Here is an 18459-nt window from a genome sequence, read left to right as displayed (position 1 = left end):
GTAGGAAGATTAGGCTGGTAGGTAATTGCTGTTACATGGCTGCTGTTTAATGAGTTGTTATGTTTTTATTCCCTTAGGTATGGCTCTCAATGGATGGTGGCAACACTTTCGAATTATTGGCTGACTTTCATGATGATATCATAAAGAATACTTATCATAGTTTTTATACTTCCGATATTACTTTTGTTTCCCAGAGTGGAAAGGTTTACTCGACGAAAGCTGGTGAGGAATTCACTTTTCTTGGTGTAAGCACTATTGTGAGCCAGGAATTAGAAGATACATGAAAAAAAAAAAAAATCTGCCATATTAATCAACTAATCCTAACATCTCAAACTTATTAGGGGTGATAGATTTTTAAAAAATATTTTTTAATTGTGGTAAAATACACATAACAGAAAATTTACCATCTTAACCATTTTAAAGTGTATGGCTCAGTGGTATTATATATATTCAAAATGTTCTGTAACCCTTACCACCATCCATCGCCAGAACTCTTTCTATCTTGTAAAACTGAAATTCTATACCCTTTAAACAACTCTTCTGAAAGTAATTTTATCAATTTACTGTCCTACCAGTAACATGAAGGAATTCCAGTTGCTCCCCCTTCCCAGCAATTAGTATTGTTAGTCTTTTAAATAGGAAGCCGTCATGCTGAGTATGTAATGTTATCTCATTGAACATTCAGTTTGCATGAAAAATAATGTTGAGCACACTTTTATATGATCATTGGCCAATTTTATATCTTTTTTGGTAAATTAGAGTCCCAGACTCCCACCCGGATATTCCGGTTTCTAGGGACATTTCTGGTAAAAAATACCTTATTAGTTATGGTCCTGGCAGGAAACATTATTCCACTCAAGTGTTTCACCTGAGAGGGCACTATTTATAGAGCAGTGGACAGAGTTAAAGGAACCAACAATAATATTAAAATATCCAGAGACTACCAATGGGAGAAAGTGATTACAATCCCTTTGATTAAAGGGGTAATACAAATAAATAGATGATGATAGATAGATAGATAGATAGATAGATAGATAGATAGATAGATAGATGACAGATAGATAGATAGATAGATAGATAGATAGATAGATAGATAGTAGACAGACAGACTTCTCTCTCCTTCCTTTCTTATCTCCTGTTAGTGCCTTTCATTGGCCAAACCCAATCAGAAGCCAGCTGGAAAGTACTGCAATTCATAGAGGTTAGTTAGCCTTCCAGTGCACCAGTCATGAAAGAGAAAGCCTGAGAATGGCTCTGAAGGAATTGGCAAATAGAGAATAGACAGCACATACTGTGAAACAAAATCAAAATAGACTAAGCAAGATGACTTTGGAAAGAGAAAAATAATAACACCTAAGAAAACTGAACTAAGTTGGCAATATACATTCTAAACTCTTACAAATTATAGATACAAACTGTAGAAACATGTCCATGTGTAGAATGAATAAGTAAGTGGAAAGAATAAAAAATGACAAATATAGATGCTGATGATTGAGAAGCTGCAAGTCGTAGGAATTTCCAGTCATGAACACGGGTGGTGGCTCTGTGTTTCTCTGTTACCGAAACTTCCTGGCACACTATAGCATTTTGATATGGATGAATGGATAAATACTGAAGAGAAGGGGAATAAAGGAAGCCAAGAATTGGTAATGTCTAAAATTAATGTCTAATGTCTTATTAGACATTAATTTTTTTAAACCAAAATCAAACCCAATAATAAAAGCAAAAACACTTCTGAATTATTTGAAACAGAGAACGTAAATCAATTTTAAAGGCACAAAAAAATCAAGCCAGCCTTGGATTTCTCTGCTGCAACAATGAATAATATCACATATTCCTCTGAAGAACCTTAAGAGAAAAATAATATTGCCTAAAAATTTGGAGGCAACTCACCCAGTTATTCATAGGCAAAGCCAATAGAAGAATGTTATAAACACTGTAGTTCATCAAATCGGAGGTTCGTTGATTATAAGATGCACCTTGTTCTATTAACACAAAAAAAGAAAAACTCTTCCAATTGAACTTTAACACAGCGTCTGAACAGCGATCCTGGTGGGTGATGCTTGGATTTCTCTGACATTATTTCCCATGCCTGTAGTTGCACTGGTTGGTGTGTGATAAGACAAATTGTGCATGTTATCTCAGTAACAAAACATAATGCAATTTCATCTACTTGTGGATTTCTTCCTTCCTAATGTCCTGGAAAGTAGTCAGTAGTGATCATACAAGAAAATTTGGAATTGTGATAATTCTTCCGGTCCCATTTTGCTTTATTGAGAAATATGAGCCCCACTGTTTTCCTCTCTTGCTGCACCCACCATAACTGTTTCAATGCCTAATTATAATGTAACATTTTTTAAAGCATTTTAAGCAGCAACAAAACTCAGTATGTCCTACACCAGTGATTCAGGAAACTCAAAGTCATGGCAATATAAAGAGCTGAGATGACACACATGCGGTTGTTGCCAATTGACACAATGGCGTGAGTGCCACCTGGCGGACAATGATTGTAAGAAACTTCAGATATAAAATGTGTCTCAATTTACAAGATGTTAAAATGTGAAAAAAAGATACCTTATGTTTATAGGTGAAATAGGGCATATCGAACCTTAGCAATTGTAATGGTTAATTTTACGTGTCAACTTGACTGGGCCAAGGGGTACCCAGATTGAACAGTATTTCTGGGTGTGTCTGTCAGGATGTTTCTGGACGAGATTAATTTTTGAATCGTGGACACAGTAAAGAAGACTGCCCTCCCCAATGCGGGTGGGCGTCATCCAGTCCTTTGAGGACCTGAGTAGAACAAAAAGGTGGAGGAAGGAGGGATTCACCCTGTGGCTTCCCGCCTGTCTCCTTGAGCTGGGACATTGGTCATCTTCTGCCCTTGGATGGGGACTTACATGAGTGGTCCCCCAGTTCTCAGGCCTTTGGCCTCTGACTGGGAGTTACATCATCAGGTCCCCTGGCTTCCAGATGGCAGATGGTAGGACTTCTCAGCCTCCATAACTGCATGAGCTAATTCCCCATAATAAATCTCTTCCTATAGCCCGCACTGGCTCGTAGAGGGTGCTAGCGGTACAAGTGGTTGGGTTCTATGTGTATTCTGAGGTTAAACCCAATAGGACTTGCTGATGGGTTAGGTGTAGTGTGTGAGAGAGAGAGGAATTAAGAATGAAACCAGGGTGTTTGGACTGAGCAGCAGGGATGAGGCAGTGGCATTGATGCGGGTGAGGAAGGCCAAGGATGGAGGAGGCTAAGGATGTGAGTGAGCATTAGGACGAGCTCGGTTTGGGATGCCTAGCGGACATGGACCTGGAGCTGCCAATAGGCAGTTGGATATGTAAGTCTGGAGCGCAGGGAAGAGAATGAGGTGGGAGGTTGAAATTGGGAATCATCCACATAAAGAGGAATTTTAAATCCTAAAACTGGACGGGACCTCCAGAGATAATGAGAGAAGAGATATAAGAACAGAGTGCTGGGGTACTCCAGCGTTTAGGGGTCAGGGAGGGGACAATGGACCTCTTGGGAGAGCCGGGCTGAGCTAGGGCATGTTAGGTGGGCAGGTCGTGTGTAGAAATCAGCCTTTTCCGTCCTGAGACCTGAGCTTTCACTCGGGCTCCATCCTTCATTCAGGGGGCTTTCTCTTTCTCTGGATCTGTGTTTGTTTGGTTAAGTGAATGCTGCTGCTGTCTTAGCACATGACTCCCAGAACCTTCCACCGTGCTGCCCTAAGGCATGAGAGAAGCACAGGACACCAAATTTGGATCAACATATTAGTCTTCCTGTAGTTTATGATTCAGTAGTCTCTACCGCTAATTCCCCTTGCTGCCCTGAGGGTTGTTTTCTCATTGCCTTCTACCTATCAGGAACCTGACTTCGGCATTAGGGAGAGACTCCACTACCGGGGAGCTGACTTCTTTCCTTCCAGACGTCTTTAACATCCGCTCACTCTATCGATCCTTCACCTACTTCAGCGACCACGTTCTGTAACGAATTGGAGCCTGGAAAAGACTTTCCAGGGACTCAACAGTGACGAACCTCTATATTGCTACTTCTGGCATCTCAGAGACCTACTCCCACCCCTTAGTTTAAACGAAGAAGTTTTTACAAAGGATCGTATTAAATGTTCTCTAGTTGTGTTGTATCAATTATCAAGAGACCTCTGTTTCTTTCCTGATAGGATTGGAAAGATATACTGAAATTGGATCTATTACTGATAAAATTTTCACATTATACTATGACCACGTGGGAGTCATACATAAACTGACTCCAGATCGTTTTGAAGCTGGCAGGTCACTTGCAGCCTTAGGAAATTCTAAAGGTATTTTTGGACAGGTCAGTGATATAATGCATTGAAATAGTTCGCCCTGTTTTATGAATAGATGCCACATTATATACACAGAATAATGGGAAACTAGGAAAGCAGATTCCTTGGGACAAACGCTTATTAAGGCACTTTGCTCTATTTAACTAAAGGAAAAACCGCCATACTCGTATACCAGAGAGCATCTCCCAAACCTTCCAAGTCCCATACCGGGTTATACAGATGTAACTCCACCCAGGGTATCTTCAGACAAATATCTACACAGCAAAACCCAACCAGCTATTCCAAGCTAGACCCATTCCTGCCAACCCAGGTACCTGGCAGGTTTGATCTTCTACCTCCCAAGATTGACCGCAAGAAACACGAGTTCTGTTTTTCATACTGGTTTACCCTTCTCTTTTATATTAACCCTGCCCCCCTCATTTATTCCTTTTCGAATGGTAACGTGGGAAGGAGTTATTGATGATACCACATACAGATTTTTCTAATAATTTTCATGTATAGTATGCTACTTGTGAAGGCACATCTGCCTACGAACTCACCCTTGTGTGGACGGTCATGCAAATGGACTCTCATCGATACACCGATATAGAATCAAACAGATGTTTCGACTAGGGTTTAATAAAACCTGCCCTTCGGCCTAAAGGAAATAGAAAAAAGGATGACTAGTGGTAATAGAACATTCCCAATGACCAGGCCAAAGCGGCTGAGAGGGTGGTGTTTTCATTTCTTTTGTCTGAGGTAGTCAGAGAGGGTGATGTGGGACTTCCTTGTGACAGTAAGATGCCACCATGTGACTCCCTGTGTATTTGCCATTCTGTGGTGTGAGCTCTGCAGAGACACCAATCCAATGACATGAATGGGAGGATAGAACTAACCAAAAAAGCAGTCGCCGTAATTTTTCACCCATGTCACAATGTGTATGACATAGCTGAGCTCTCTTAGATGAAAGTTTAAATTATGAAAATCAACAGCCGAGAGAGGTTTATACTCAGGATGGGTTCAAGGAACTCACACTCAATACTATCATCTCCCTTCCCCCAAACAAACTATGCGTTCTGCGTTCCGTCTGGATAAAAAGAATCACTAGCCTTTATTTGACCCTGAATCTGCCAGGCACTGTTGTGAGCTCTTATTCTTTGTGACAACTATGTATCCTCATTTTACCGATAAGGAAGTGAGGCAGAGGAAAGCCAAATAATTTACCCCAAATTACCTCTATCACATGATAGTTATTGGACTCAGACATCTAACCAGGCCACAGGTCCCAGGGCCTCAACTGTACTTTTTAGTCACTATGTTACCTTTCACTGGACTTGCACACACTTTTCATGGGCTATTCTTGGCACCCCCAGGCTAGAATGTCACACAGAATTCTAAAGCATTTGCAGCCTTTTCAGAGTCCTGAAGCCATCTGTTCAGTCCCACTTTTATTCTCCTTGCATCTGTTTCCCACTCTCTCCCCTTCTCAGTGGGTTCCCAAATTTAAGAAACTAGGGAAAAAGGCATAACAGAAAATGGGTCTTGGAGCCCATTCTGTGATGACTATGCTGCCACCCGCCTGCACTACCTACCCCTCCCTCCTCATCTCATAGAAACAAGCTTAGCTCCAACATGCCCTTGGGGGCTGGTCTTCACCTCTCTTCTCGCCCCCTAAAAGTTCCCAAAGCGACAGGATCAGGATGGGAGAAGGATGTGTTAGAAAGAAGAGCTACGGCCCAGAAAACTGAACCACAGATGCCATGTTGGCTGCCAGGGAAAGCCTTGTGAACTGGAGGAAATGAGATGAGCAGGAGCTACCAGAGTTGGGGACACAGACAGTAGCTGTGCAGTCACTCTCAGGGGACTGGGAGTAGCAGCTTTCCAATGAAGAGACGTACTTCACAGCTCCTTTCCTAAATAAAACTCTAAATGAGAACTGAGTTTAAAATCTGCACCTCCAGATTCCACCCCCCCACACACACACACACAGCAGAAGACACACAAGTCTCCATACACCCTTCCACCTCAGCATCCCATAAAGGGCACAGGAATCTTAAAGTGAATCTCACTCCTCAGAATTTCTTTTTCTCCTCAACAGAAAAATGCATTGTCCCTTGCATACACATGGATATTCAAATAGAGCATGTAGAGATATTACTCCTACTGATACACAACCAGTATTATTTTGATGTGAACTGGAAATAAATGTGTTATTTGCATTCTGTCATAATTAAAATATAAAAAGTACATGTAAATGCAATCTATTTTTTTCGTACTCCAGGCTCCTGATATGGGCTTCGAGACCGCACTTGCTCTGCAGTATATCACCTTAGATGAAATGATCTTTTATGCATATGTACCCGAGAATGAACCTGAGAAAAGCAGATACACCAAGCAATTCAACAACATTCACTTGGGAAAAGTGATACACTCCGGGTAGGTACTGATTTGCCTCACATTTATTTAGATTGCACACTGGTTTCTAGATTCTAAATTTTGAGCCTACTTTTTTGAGTACTTTTCTTGGTCAAATAGAGTAAGTTTTTTTGACACCTCATGAGGCCAAATGTGTTTGGAGATGCCAAGGTGACTTACATGATGCCACAATCTCAGGAACTCAGGGCCAGGCATATCAGCACCATGAGGCCAAGCTATAGTAATGTACATTTGCCATCTTGAGTGTGAAAACGTTCTGGGCTACACTGGATACTGCTTATCCAGTGTTCACTCACATGGCACTTCTCGTATGTCCAAACAACAAACACATCTAATGTAGTGAAGGCCATCTTGCATGAAATACTGTGTGACAGGTATGCAGAATTCTCAGGAACGCTTACTTCTAAGACATTGGCAAGAGCCAGTGACCCTTGAAGCTATCTTCAAGGTCTAAATAGTCTCTTTGAAGAACATTATGAGTTCTACAACACCTCAAAATCTAATAACCAGAAAAGGAACAACTTCAGATTACTAGAAACTCACCCTATCCCAAATATGGTAGGCCCTATTCCACCCGGGTGAAATCTGTTTCTTACACATGTATGGGGCTGTCGGGACATACCCTGTCCCATAACCAGCAACCCCATGCACCCCCGGGCAGCTCACTTGGAGGTGGGCATGAAGACTGGAATCAGACTTAACAAATGCTGGCAGTAGTTTTGTTTTGTTTTGTTTTTTTTCCATGAGGACTGTAGAACTTTCTGTCTCTAAGAAAAGTACCCATGATTTTTATTTTCAACAGCTTGTGTATGTGTGCCATTCCAGGTCACTCGCTTCATGTTTATGCTATAGGTACGGCCTTATAGAAAACATATAGAATCACTTTTTAAAAAATTAACATCTTCATACCACCCTAATGTTAATCATTTCTTATCACCTAATTATTTTTAAAAGCAGATTCTCTTAAGGATCAGAATATGTGAGAACCAGACCAACACATTCTGTGATCAGATGTAGTCACTTTGCTCAGAAACTAGGGAACAGGCAAACCCCAGGCAGGAAATGGGAGCAAAGAGCCAGGATCAGAGAACTGGAGGCAAGTGGAACTTCGACTGGGGCAGTTGAGGGTTTGGGAGCCCAGAGTTATGAGGTGAGCAGTAGGCCAAAGGCAGATATCTAGATATTGGGGGTGGGGGGTGCCTTTCATTCAGCTCTTCCACAAACAATTACTTAGCACGTATGTGTGTGCAAAGCTCTGTGGTTGCTGCTGTGGTAGAACGGGGGGGAAGACATTCCTTGTTGTACGCTAGCACTGGACGTAGGCAAGTATGTACTTACAGCTGACATAAGTCTACAGCGGAAAAGAGTGGAGCATTGAGAGAGTGTTTTCCTGGGGGTTGATGAGCCTTTGTTTGGAGGATCTTGGAAAGTTTCTCAGAGGCAGTGATGCTTATGACGAGATCGGAAGGCTGAGGATGAAGGAAGGGATGGGGGTCGAGGAAAGGTTCCAGACTGAGAGAACAGCATGTATAAGGCCCCCAGGCCAAAAAGCATGGTGTGTGTTTGAGAAACCAAAAGAAACCCAGAGTGATTTCAGTGTCATGAACAAAGGAGGAAAGTCATTCAAGAGAGTGGAGCCAGGTCAGACAGGGACTCTGAGTCCTAGTAAGGAATTTGGATGTTATTCCATGAAAGCAGGAGGCACCGAAGGCTTCTAATTAGGTGAAAAACTGGATTGATTTATGTGTAATTTGTCTACTAAAGAAGCTAGAGAAACCAACTTTATTTTTCTTCCTACTGTGTCTCTTCAAATCCCCTTTGGGGGCTTACTTTCTTTCCTACCTCTAGATGAAATATCAGGCAAGCCCCATAGCTTTTCCCTTAAAGAGTAAGTAAATATTTCCTTGGCTTAAGAAAAGTAATAATCACATGACTTAATAATCACCTGACTCTGTTCCTGTCTAGTGTTTAAAAAAAAATGTCAAACTCTCATCCAATTTAAATTTGTTTCCCAAACTCTGATTGGAACCTGACCCAAACTGGGAACCCTGGGGTGTGGGGAGAGAGAGTGTTTCTTGTTCTCATTGTTTTCTTGTTCGTAGCCTCCTCCCTTCTCGCTTACAATTTATAGCCCTTCTAGAGTTTGGGTGAAAGAAGGGAGGTGAGAAAAAAGGGATGAGAGGTCCTCCTGATGGAGACCCCAGAGTCCTTTAAAGGGGGAAGTGCCATTCTTCTAATTGGTGACAACTGCCCCCATCACCTCCACGCCTCTGGAAGTCTGCTACTCTCCTGGGGTCCCTTTGCCCTTTCCACAATCCTTCTGGGCAGCATTTCTTTTTTTTTTCCTCCTGCCTTTTTCCCCCAAACCCAATGCTATCTACCCCATCCTCTAGAGATAAGCATTGTCTTGAATTTTGGGCGAACATTAAAGATATTTTTTTCTTTATGACTTTAACACATGCATATGTATCAAAATGTATTGCTTAGTGTTACTAGATGTGTTACATAGCTACGCATGCCTTCTCCTGGAATTTGCCTTTTTCATACAACATTGTGCTTTTATGATGACCTCAGATGCTTCCTAAATGACTGGAGAGTTGAAATATGTAATTTATTTTGAGTTAATTTTTGTGAAGGTCTGTGTCTAGATTTTTTCTTTTGCATGTGGATGTCCTAGGTTAACATTTTAAATATAGATGTTTTTCTTGATTATAAAGTACATGTCCATTGTAGAAATTTCTTAAAACACAGCTAAATTTAAAGAAGAAAATTGAAATCATGACTGTTAACACTTTGATGAATTACTGATTAGCTCTTTTAATATGCATTTTAACATTCTTCACCTTGCTTCTTTCATTTAGACATTATATATGACCGTTTTCCTTATATAATTGAAAACTCTGTAAATATCATTTTAAGAGTTGCATTTTGTCTAAGTAAATCATGTATTAACATTTACTTAATTTTCCCATTGTTGGCATCTCTTATTTCCACCTTTTATCATAATGCTGTGATGGACACCTTTGTGTGGAAAGATTTTTATCTCCTGTGTTTCAAGTGATTTCCTTAGGATAGAGCCCTACTGGTAGACTTATGGAATCAGAGGGAAAACAAATAATGCTATCACTCTTAATGAATACTTTCAAATTGCTTTCTGGGAAGTATACACCAACTTAACTCCCATCAGTAGTGGATGAATGCCTTTCTCCACTCAATTCTTGCCACTCCTGAACCCTATCATTTAAAAGTCTTTGCTAATTTGATAGGTGGAAAGTTGTATCCCATTACTGTAATTGGCATTTCATTGGTTAACTAATGAGGTTGAAGAACCATTAATCAAATGTTCATTTGTCAGCCATTTGTGGCATATTTTGTTTGTAAATTTTATATTCATAAACTTGCTCATTGATGCCACAGTTTTATCCAAATTCCTTACTGTCTATTTGTTTGTTTAGGAAAACCGGAACAGCTCACATAAGAAAGATACTGAAACATGACACTCCTAAAGGATTTTTGTCCTCAGTTATTGCAGAAATGACAGACCCTTTTGGAGTAGAAGACGTGAGTGAGAGCTCTTGTTTGTCTAGTTCCCTTTCCATCAATCAAGATGGAAACTTCTATAAACTTACTCTTCAAATGCAAAGTAAGTATATAACATAACATATTTCTTATGGCTAGTAAAAATAAAAAGTTCTCATTTGAGAAGACTGTCCATGCTCATTTATAGAGCAGTAGATTTTAAAATTTAGTCCAACTGGTAATCTGCCTAAGTCCACATCTACTAAAGTCTAGAGGAATTTTTTATTTCTGATACAATTAAACCTAGCTATAAGTTCATTGACATTTCATCAATACTAGGACCTATTATTTATTCCCACTTTTTTGTATTAACCAGTATTCAGGAGAAATGAAAGAAAATGGGAAGTCCATGCAGATTTTGCCCTCCATAATAAAATAATTTTGAATCACTGTTGTGTAGGATATTGCCATTTCAAAGGATTATGTGATAGATACACGTACACAGTAAAAGCTAGTATAGTTCATTATAAGAATTTGCGTTTTATTCTGAGTAAATGGGAAGCCACTGGAGGGTTTTGAGCAGAAAGTGACATGATAGGACTTAGGTTTTAACAAGATCACTTTAGGTGCTGTGTTGAGAGTAGACTGGGCAGGTGATGGAGAGAGGGCAAGAAGGAAAGCAGAGAAATCAGGAGGCTGTTATGATAATTGGGTGAGGGATCATATTAAGTTTAAGATGCTGTTACTCATCTAAGTAGAGAAGTAAGGTGGCTATTTGGAAAGACAAATCTGGAGTTCAATAAAGACATCTGGACTGGAGAGAGAAATTTGAGTGGTCTGCATATATATGATAGTGCTATGACACCAGCCAGGAGATGAGAAAGAATCAGTAAAGGAGATTGGATGGTCTGCTCTGACAACTGAGTGAAGATGTTTCCAGAAGGAGGGAGTACTCCTGTGTTAGATGCTATCAGTGAGTCAAATAAGACGAGAAAAGAAAATTGGCCGGGGGAACTGTTGTTGGGAAGCTTGACAAAAGCTGTTGTTGGGTAGAGTATTGTAGACCAAAGTCTGATTGGATTAGGTTCAAAAACTTAGAGAGGAGAGGAATGAAGACGTGAATTAAGGCAACTCAAGGAATTTCGCTACAAAGAGGAGGAAATTATGTGGCAGTTGGAGGAATTGTAAAAAAGGATTTTTGTCTAGAATGGGAGACATTAGAGCATGTGTGAGTCATAAAGGGAATTGGAGGATCTCTTGACTAGTTCTATTTATTTTTTCAGAATGAGGTGAGTATTGTTGATGTGTTCCAAGACCTATCAAAAACATATGATAATGAAAAAAAATAGAAACATGTGATAATGATGCCCTCCCTCTCCTTGAAACCCCCTTCTTTTGGCTTCCCTCATATTCTCTGTCATGGATTTTTTCTAATCATTTCTCCTTTGTCTGCTTTGTGGCATCTTTTCCCCTTCCACTCCTTAAATGACAATGTTCCTTATGCCCTAGAGCCTCTTTTCATCCAAATCTTCTTGCTCTCCTTAAACAATCAATTATTCATCCATTCAGCAAATATTTATTGAGCAGCTTCTATGTAATAGGCAGATCTTTAGGTGCTGGGGATACATTATCCTTCTCTTGTGGAATCACAATAAAGATTTTAGGTTATTAAGCCTCTTGGCAGTTTTATAGTAAAGAAATCGGGTTTCTTATAATTGCTTAGTCCTACATGGCTTTTTTTTTTCTGCTGGGAATTTTATAGAATCTGTTTCATAGTAAAGGGTAAAATATAGGTCTGTGCTTGACATATTCATGATACCTTTTCTATAAAATAATTTGAAGTATCACCTGAAATCTGGCAATTGTGTTCTATGGTTCAGACCACAGTTTAAAAACTGAAGTAGTGCATCTCATCAGTTTTGTCCTCCAGGATGTTTGGAGAACATTGGCTCTTTTATTTTATATCAAGTCATTCCTGTTTTAGCTCCAGGTGTTACTTCCTCATTTCAAGATTTGGACGTAGAGAAGACTGTGGTGATTCCCGGTTACAGCAGCTTCCTGATCACAAGAATTGTAGATGCTAAGAATGCTTTAGCTATTGCTACCATGCCTGGAAGGGTACCCAACGGTATGACTTTTGTAAAAGACTCCTGGTTCTTATACAACTTTGGGCAGAGGAATGGCCGAACGTGGACTATATATGAAAAACCGTGCAATTATTGGTTTCAGCAACATGATGATTCACTATCTCTCAATGTCCTGAAATACATTGATCTGGGGAAATCTCAGTCTTTAAAAGTCAAGGTCATACCTAATACAAAAGGTAAGGTATTTGTCTTGGGAAACATCAAAAGGAGATGTTTTGCTTTCCTTGAATGTGAAATAATACTCTTTGTGATATATATATATATATTTTTATCTTTGGTTTCCATAGTATTCTACTAATACCAGTATTAGCTCCTAATTATTGGGCACTTACTATGCGTGAAGGTCTGTATTAAGTGATTTTTTTTATACATCTTTTAATGTTTGTAACAACTCTAAAAGGCTAGACTATAATCCCCATTTTACAAATGAGGAAAATAAGATTAAGTTAGCAGCCCAAGTTTACAGGGGATTTTAGTTTGGATTTTTGCTTTCCTCTGAAAAGAAAACCTTTTAAACATCTTGAATTATCATAATTATTTCAAGTGTTGATTGCTAGCTAAATAATGGCTTTTAAGTAAAATTCTATACTTTTCCCATTTTTCCAGGTATTTATTTATTAGCAAAGTAAAGAACTTATTAACAAGGATGGAGAAACGGCATAGTGAAAAAAATACAACAAAAAGTTTTAGTAAATAACTGAGCTATAATAGAAAAAGAGGAGGGAAAGATGGAAGGAAGGGAGGGAAAGAGAAAAAAAATGTTGTCACCAGAAATGAAGAGGTGACAAGGCAAAAAAATTAGCTACTGTGCGGCTGCCTGAAAGACACGAGGCTCAGATGTAGACTACATAGGCAGTGATGGATTTTAATGCCCCAGCCTTGGCAGAGATGTGGCTTTGGGCCTTTCTACTTTGTGATAGCAAATTGGAACTGAGACCATCACATAAAGGTGGTAGTGTTAAACCATGAAGAGAGGACCAGGAAAACTACATACCAACCCAAAAAAAGGAGCTAGGGAGATTATCATCTCCCTGGGGCTCAAAGTGGAGAAAAAGAATCTCCTATAAAAACCCCAAACTCCAAGACTGTGTAACACCAGAGGGTACCCACCAGATGCAGGAATCTTAAGCTGAGAAGTAATTATAATCCCTGGGCACCAGCATAAGTCAGCACAAAACCCTCTGTAGGAATATTTTCATAACCCAAGTTATGTAGAATTCCATGAAAAAAGAAATCATTGAGCATGAATCAAGGAAAAGAATTTTAAAGCTATGTAAGGAAATGACCCAACAGGCATAGGACATTTAATCTTCAAGAGGTTGAGATAATAGAAAAATCAGGAGGACACTATAAAATAAGCATATGTAAAACTCTTTTTATTTTATTAATTGTATAATATTGGGGAACATTGTGTTTCTCCAGGGCCCATCAGCTCCAAGTCGTTGTCCTTCAATCTAGTTGTGGAGGGCGCAGCTCAGCTCCAAGTCCAGTCACTGTTTTCAATCTTTAGTTGCAGGGGGCGCAGCCCACCATCCCATGCAGGAATTGAACCGGCAACCTTGTTGTTGAGAGCTCGCACTCTAACCAACTGAGCCATCTGGCCACCCCATGTAAAACTCTTAAAGAGAGAAAAGAAGATACATGAACCATAATGAAAGGACAAAACACTATTTTTAAAGGGGGCTTATTTGAAAAACAGAATCAAATACAATTTATATAAATGAAAATCATAGGCTTTGAAAAAAAAAGGGAAGACATCTATTTCTATTTCCATCATACGGTGAACTAAATATCCTGAAAAACTTCTTTCTGAAACCCTTAGAACTCTTTCTCACTGATTATAATACTATTTGTCCCTATTCCTTTCAAGTAATTTTAGAGGTTTAATTTTATGGGTTTAACTTTCCACTTAATTCTTTAATTTATCTAGATTTTGTTTTGGTGTATTGTAGATGGTTTACTAGTTGTTCCAACATCACTTATTGCATAGTGTATCCTTTCTTCACTGATTTCAAAACATGACTTTATCTTATGTCAAAATATGACAATTTACCTGTTATTTTTACCATCTCTGGATTTTAGAATTCTGTTCCTTTATTATCTCTTTATATTCCAGTCCAAATCCCACAATGTTCTAATTATTTCAGCTTTAAAATGTACCAAATTAATTGTTCAGTGGTGCAATCAGTTTTACTCATTGACTCTGATGGAACCAAAAGGTAATCAGCAAATTAACTCAATCACCTTCTTGTGAAGAAAAGTCTAGTTCACGCTGCTAAAGGAATGTCCCTGGTCCAGCCACATCTGCAAAGCCTGGGGTGCTTATTAGAAATGCAGTTTTTTTGTAGTTCTTTATGAATTTTTGGTGTTTTTCTTTTTCTGTTTTTATGGAAAATCCCATTGGGATTTTGATAGGGATTGCATTGAATCTGTAGACCGCTTTCGGTAGTATGGACATTAATATTAATTCTTACAATCTGTAAACCCAGGTAAAGGGGTTTTTAGACCTGACTTCAATGAGGTCGGAATTCCCCACACAGTAAACAATGCTCCAGGCACCAGCTGGCTATTCTACAATTTCACTCAGTTCCGACACTGTCTATCCAGAGATAGGATCAGATTCCACAGGTTAACGGTTCAGTCCCACAAAACTGCCTCCGCCCCCACCCCCACCCCCACTTGGGTTTCCAATGGTAAACCCAGATTGTTTCCTGTGCGTCTGACTGATTGGCTACAGGCTGCAGGTTTCCGTGACCCCCTCCTCAGGGTCCGTTAATTTGCTAGAGCAGCTCACAGAACTCAAAGAAACATTTTACTTACTGGATTTCCAGTTTATTATACAAGCATGTCATAACAGTTACAGATGAACACCCAGATGGAAGAGATACGTAGGCCAAAGTGTGGGGGGAGAGCACAGAGTGGCACAGACACGCCACTCTCCTAGCACCTGCGTGTATTCACCAACCTGGAAACTCTTCGAACCTCGTCCTTTTAGGGTTTTACAGAGGCCTCATTACATAGACATAACTGATTAAATCATTCCCCATTGGCAATTGAGCCAACCTGAGTGTGGGGCTGGGGGGGACCTGTTTACCCCAACCTTCTGATTAGGTGGTTGGTTCTCCTGGCAACTGGCCCCCATCCTTAGGTGTGGTCCAAAAGTTACCTTACTGACCTAACAAAAGACAGCTTTATTGCTCTCTTCACTTAGGAAATTCCAAGGGTTTAGGAGCTCTGTGCCAGAAATGGGACAGAAGACCAACTATGTATTTCTTATTAGAAAGCACAATATCACATTGGGTATCTTTCCATTTAGTGTGTCTTCTTCGTCTTTCACTGACGTCTCATAGTTTTCAGTGTACAGGTCTTTCACCTCCTTGGTTAAATTTATTCGTCGGTAGTTTATTCTTTTTGATTTTATTGTAAATGGGATATTTTTCTTAATTTTTCTCTTTCAAGAGTTCATTGTTAGTGTGTAGAAATGCAACTGATTTTGGTATTTCGATTTTGTATCGTGGAACTTTATGGAACTTGTCTATTAGTTGTAAGTTTTTTGGTGAAGTCTTTAGGGTTTCCTATATATAAGATCCTGTCATCTGCAAACATAGGCATTTTCACTTCTTCCTTTCTGGTTTGGATGACTTTTATTTCTTTCTCTTGACCAGTTGCTCTGGGTAAGACTTCCAGTACTATGTTGAATAGAAGTGGCAAGAATGATCATCCTTCTCTTGTTCCTGATCTTAGAAGACAAGATTTAAGCTTTGAGTATGATAAATACGAGTATGATGTTAGCTATAAGCTTGTCATATGTTGCCTTTATTGTGTTGAGGTGCATTTCTTGTATGCCTAATTTGTGGAGAGTTTTTATTGTTAATGGACACTGAATTTTGTCAGACGCTTTTTCTGCATCTATTGGGATAAATTATTTTTTATTCTTCATTTTGTCAATGTGGTGTATCACAATAAAGACTCTGAATATCCAAAGCAATCTTGAGAAAGAAAAAAGCTGGAGGCATCACACTCCCGGATTTCAAACTATATTACGAAGTTATGTTAATTAAAACATTATGGTACTGGCATAAAAAACAGACACGCAGACCAACGGAACAGAATAGAGAGCCCAGAAGTAAACCCATGCATATCCAGTCAGCTAATCTTTGACAAGGGAGCCAAGAACATACAATGCGGAAAGGACAGTCTCTTTAATAAATGGTGTTGGGAAAATTAGATAATTCACATGAATGAAATAAGACCCCAAGTTTATACCACTCACAAAAATTAACTCAAAATGGATAAAAACTAAAGGTAAGACCTGAAACCATAAAATTCCTAGAAGAAAACATGGGGGGAAAGCTCTTGACCTCGGTCTTGGTAATGATTTTTTTGGAAATGGTACTTAAAGCAAAGGCAACAAAAGCAAAAATAAACAAGTGGGATGACATCAAACTAAAAAGCTTCTGCACAGCAAAAGACACATAAAAACCCACCAATCAAAAACATGAATGGGCAATCTATGGAATGGGAGAAAATATTTGCAACCCACATATCTGATAAGGGTTAATATATAGAAGAAACTCATACAACTCAATAACAACCCCCCCCCAATAATCCAATTAACTGGCAAAGGATCTCAATAGGATTTTTCCCAAAGAAGACACAAATGGCCAACAGGTACATGAAAAGGTGTTCAACATTTCTAGCCATTGGAGAAACGCAGATCAAAGTCACAATGAGACATCACCTCATCTCTGTTAAAATGGCTATTATCAAAAAGATGAGATAAGTGTTGGTGAGGATGTGGAGAAAAGGGAACCCTTGTGTACCATTGGTAGGAATGTAAATTGGTGGAACCACTATGGAATGTATGGAAGTTCCTCCAAAAATTAGAAGTAGAACCACCATATGATCTAGTAAACCCACTTCTGGGTATGTATCTGAAAAAACGAAATCAGTATAGCGAAAAGATACCTGTCCTCCCATGTTCATTGCAGCATTCCTCACGATAGCCAAGAGATGGAAATAACATAGGCGTACATCAATAGATGAATGAATAAAGAAAATGTGGCATAGGTACACAATGGAATATTATTCAGCCATAAAAAAACAAGGAAATCCTGCCACTTATAACAACATGGCTGAACCTGGAGGACACTATGCTAAGTGAAATAAGCAGACAGAGAAAGCAAACACTGCATGATGTCACTCATGTGGGATCTAAAAGAAAGTCTAACTCATAGAAATAGAGGGTAGAATGCTGGTTGCCAGGGGCTGGGGGTGGTGGGGGAAATGGCCAGATGTTGGTCTGGGTACAAACTTCTAGTTAAAAAATGAATAAGTTCTGGAGATGTATAGCTTGGTGACTACAGTTAATAATATGTATTATATACTTGAAATTTGCTAAGAGAGTAAATCTTAAGCATTCTTACCACACACACACACACACACACACACACACACACACACACAAATGGGTAACTGTGAGGTGGTGGATGTGTTAATTAACCTAATTGTGGTAATCATTGCACAATGTATATGTATATCAAATCGTCACATTATACCCTTTAAATATATACAATTTTATTTGTCAAGTATACCACAATAAAGCTAGGAGGGGAGAGAATATGGAATCTCAGCCCCCACCTCAGACCTGCTAAATCAGAATCTGCATTTTTAAAAAATCCGCAGTTATAGCTTAGGAAGCACTGGCCAGATCATTGTTTTAACAACAACGGCGGCAGGTGAGACTCAGGCAAATCATTTACTATTTCTCATCCCTGATTTACTGATTAGTAAAGATGGCACTTAGACTACATGGTCTTTCAAATCTCTTTTTCCATTAATTGCTCAGTATGGAGAGACTGCAAACGGGTAACTTGCAAGCAGAAATTGCCCTGGTGACATTGTGTTAACTGCCTAGGAGTTTTCTCGTGGTAACAATGGACTGACCACCCTTTAAATTGAGCGTACACTCTTCAGTTTCTCTACCGAGTTATCCAACTCAGTGTGACCTAACCAACTGACCATTTGAGAACCTGGCTGAGGGATGAAGGG

General features: G+C 39.4%; 1 protein-coding gene across 1 annotated transcript in view; it reads left to right on the top strand.

The window, feature by feature from the left end:
* Nucleotides 1-18459, top strand: part of CATSPERB (catsper channel auxiliary subunit beta) — a 65060-nt gene that overhangs the window by 32249 nt on the left and 14352 nt on the right. The window contains 5 exon segments of the mRNA XM_074326742.2: nucleotides 78-222; nucleotides 4181-4335; nucleotides 6588-6742; nucleotides 10198-10385; nucleotides 12246-12584. Of these exon segments, the coding sequence (XP_074182843.2) occupies nucleotides 78-222; nucleotides 4181-4335; nucleotides 6588-6742; nucleotides 10198-10385; nucleotides 12246-12584 (982 nt within the window).

Source organism: Rhinolophus sinicus, chromosome 3 (assembly GCF_057876585.1).
Source record: "Rhinolophus sinicus isolate RSI-liver-muscle chromosome 3, RSI-T2T, whole genome shotgun sequence".
In the NCBI taxonomy this organism is placed as follows: domain Eukaryota; kingdom Metazoa; phylum Chordata; class Mammalia; order Chiroptera; family Rhinolophidae; genus Rhinolophus; species Rhinolophus sinicus.
The sequence above is the reverse complement of the archived record's forward strand: the minus strand, read 5'-3'. Positions and strand labels throughout refer to the sequence as shown.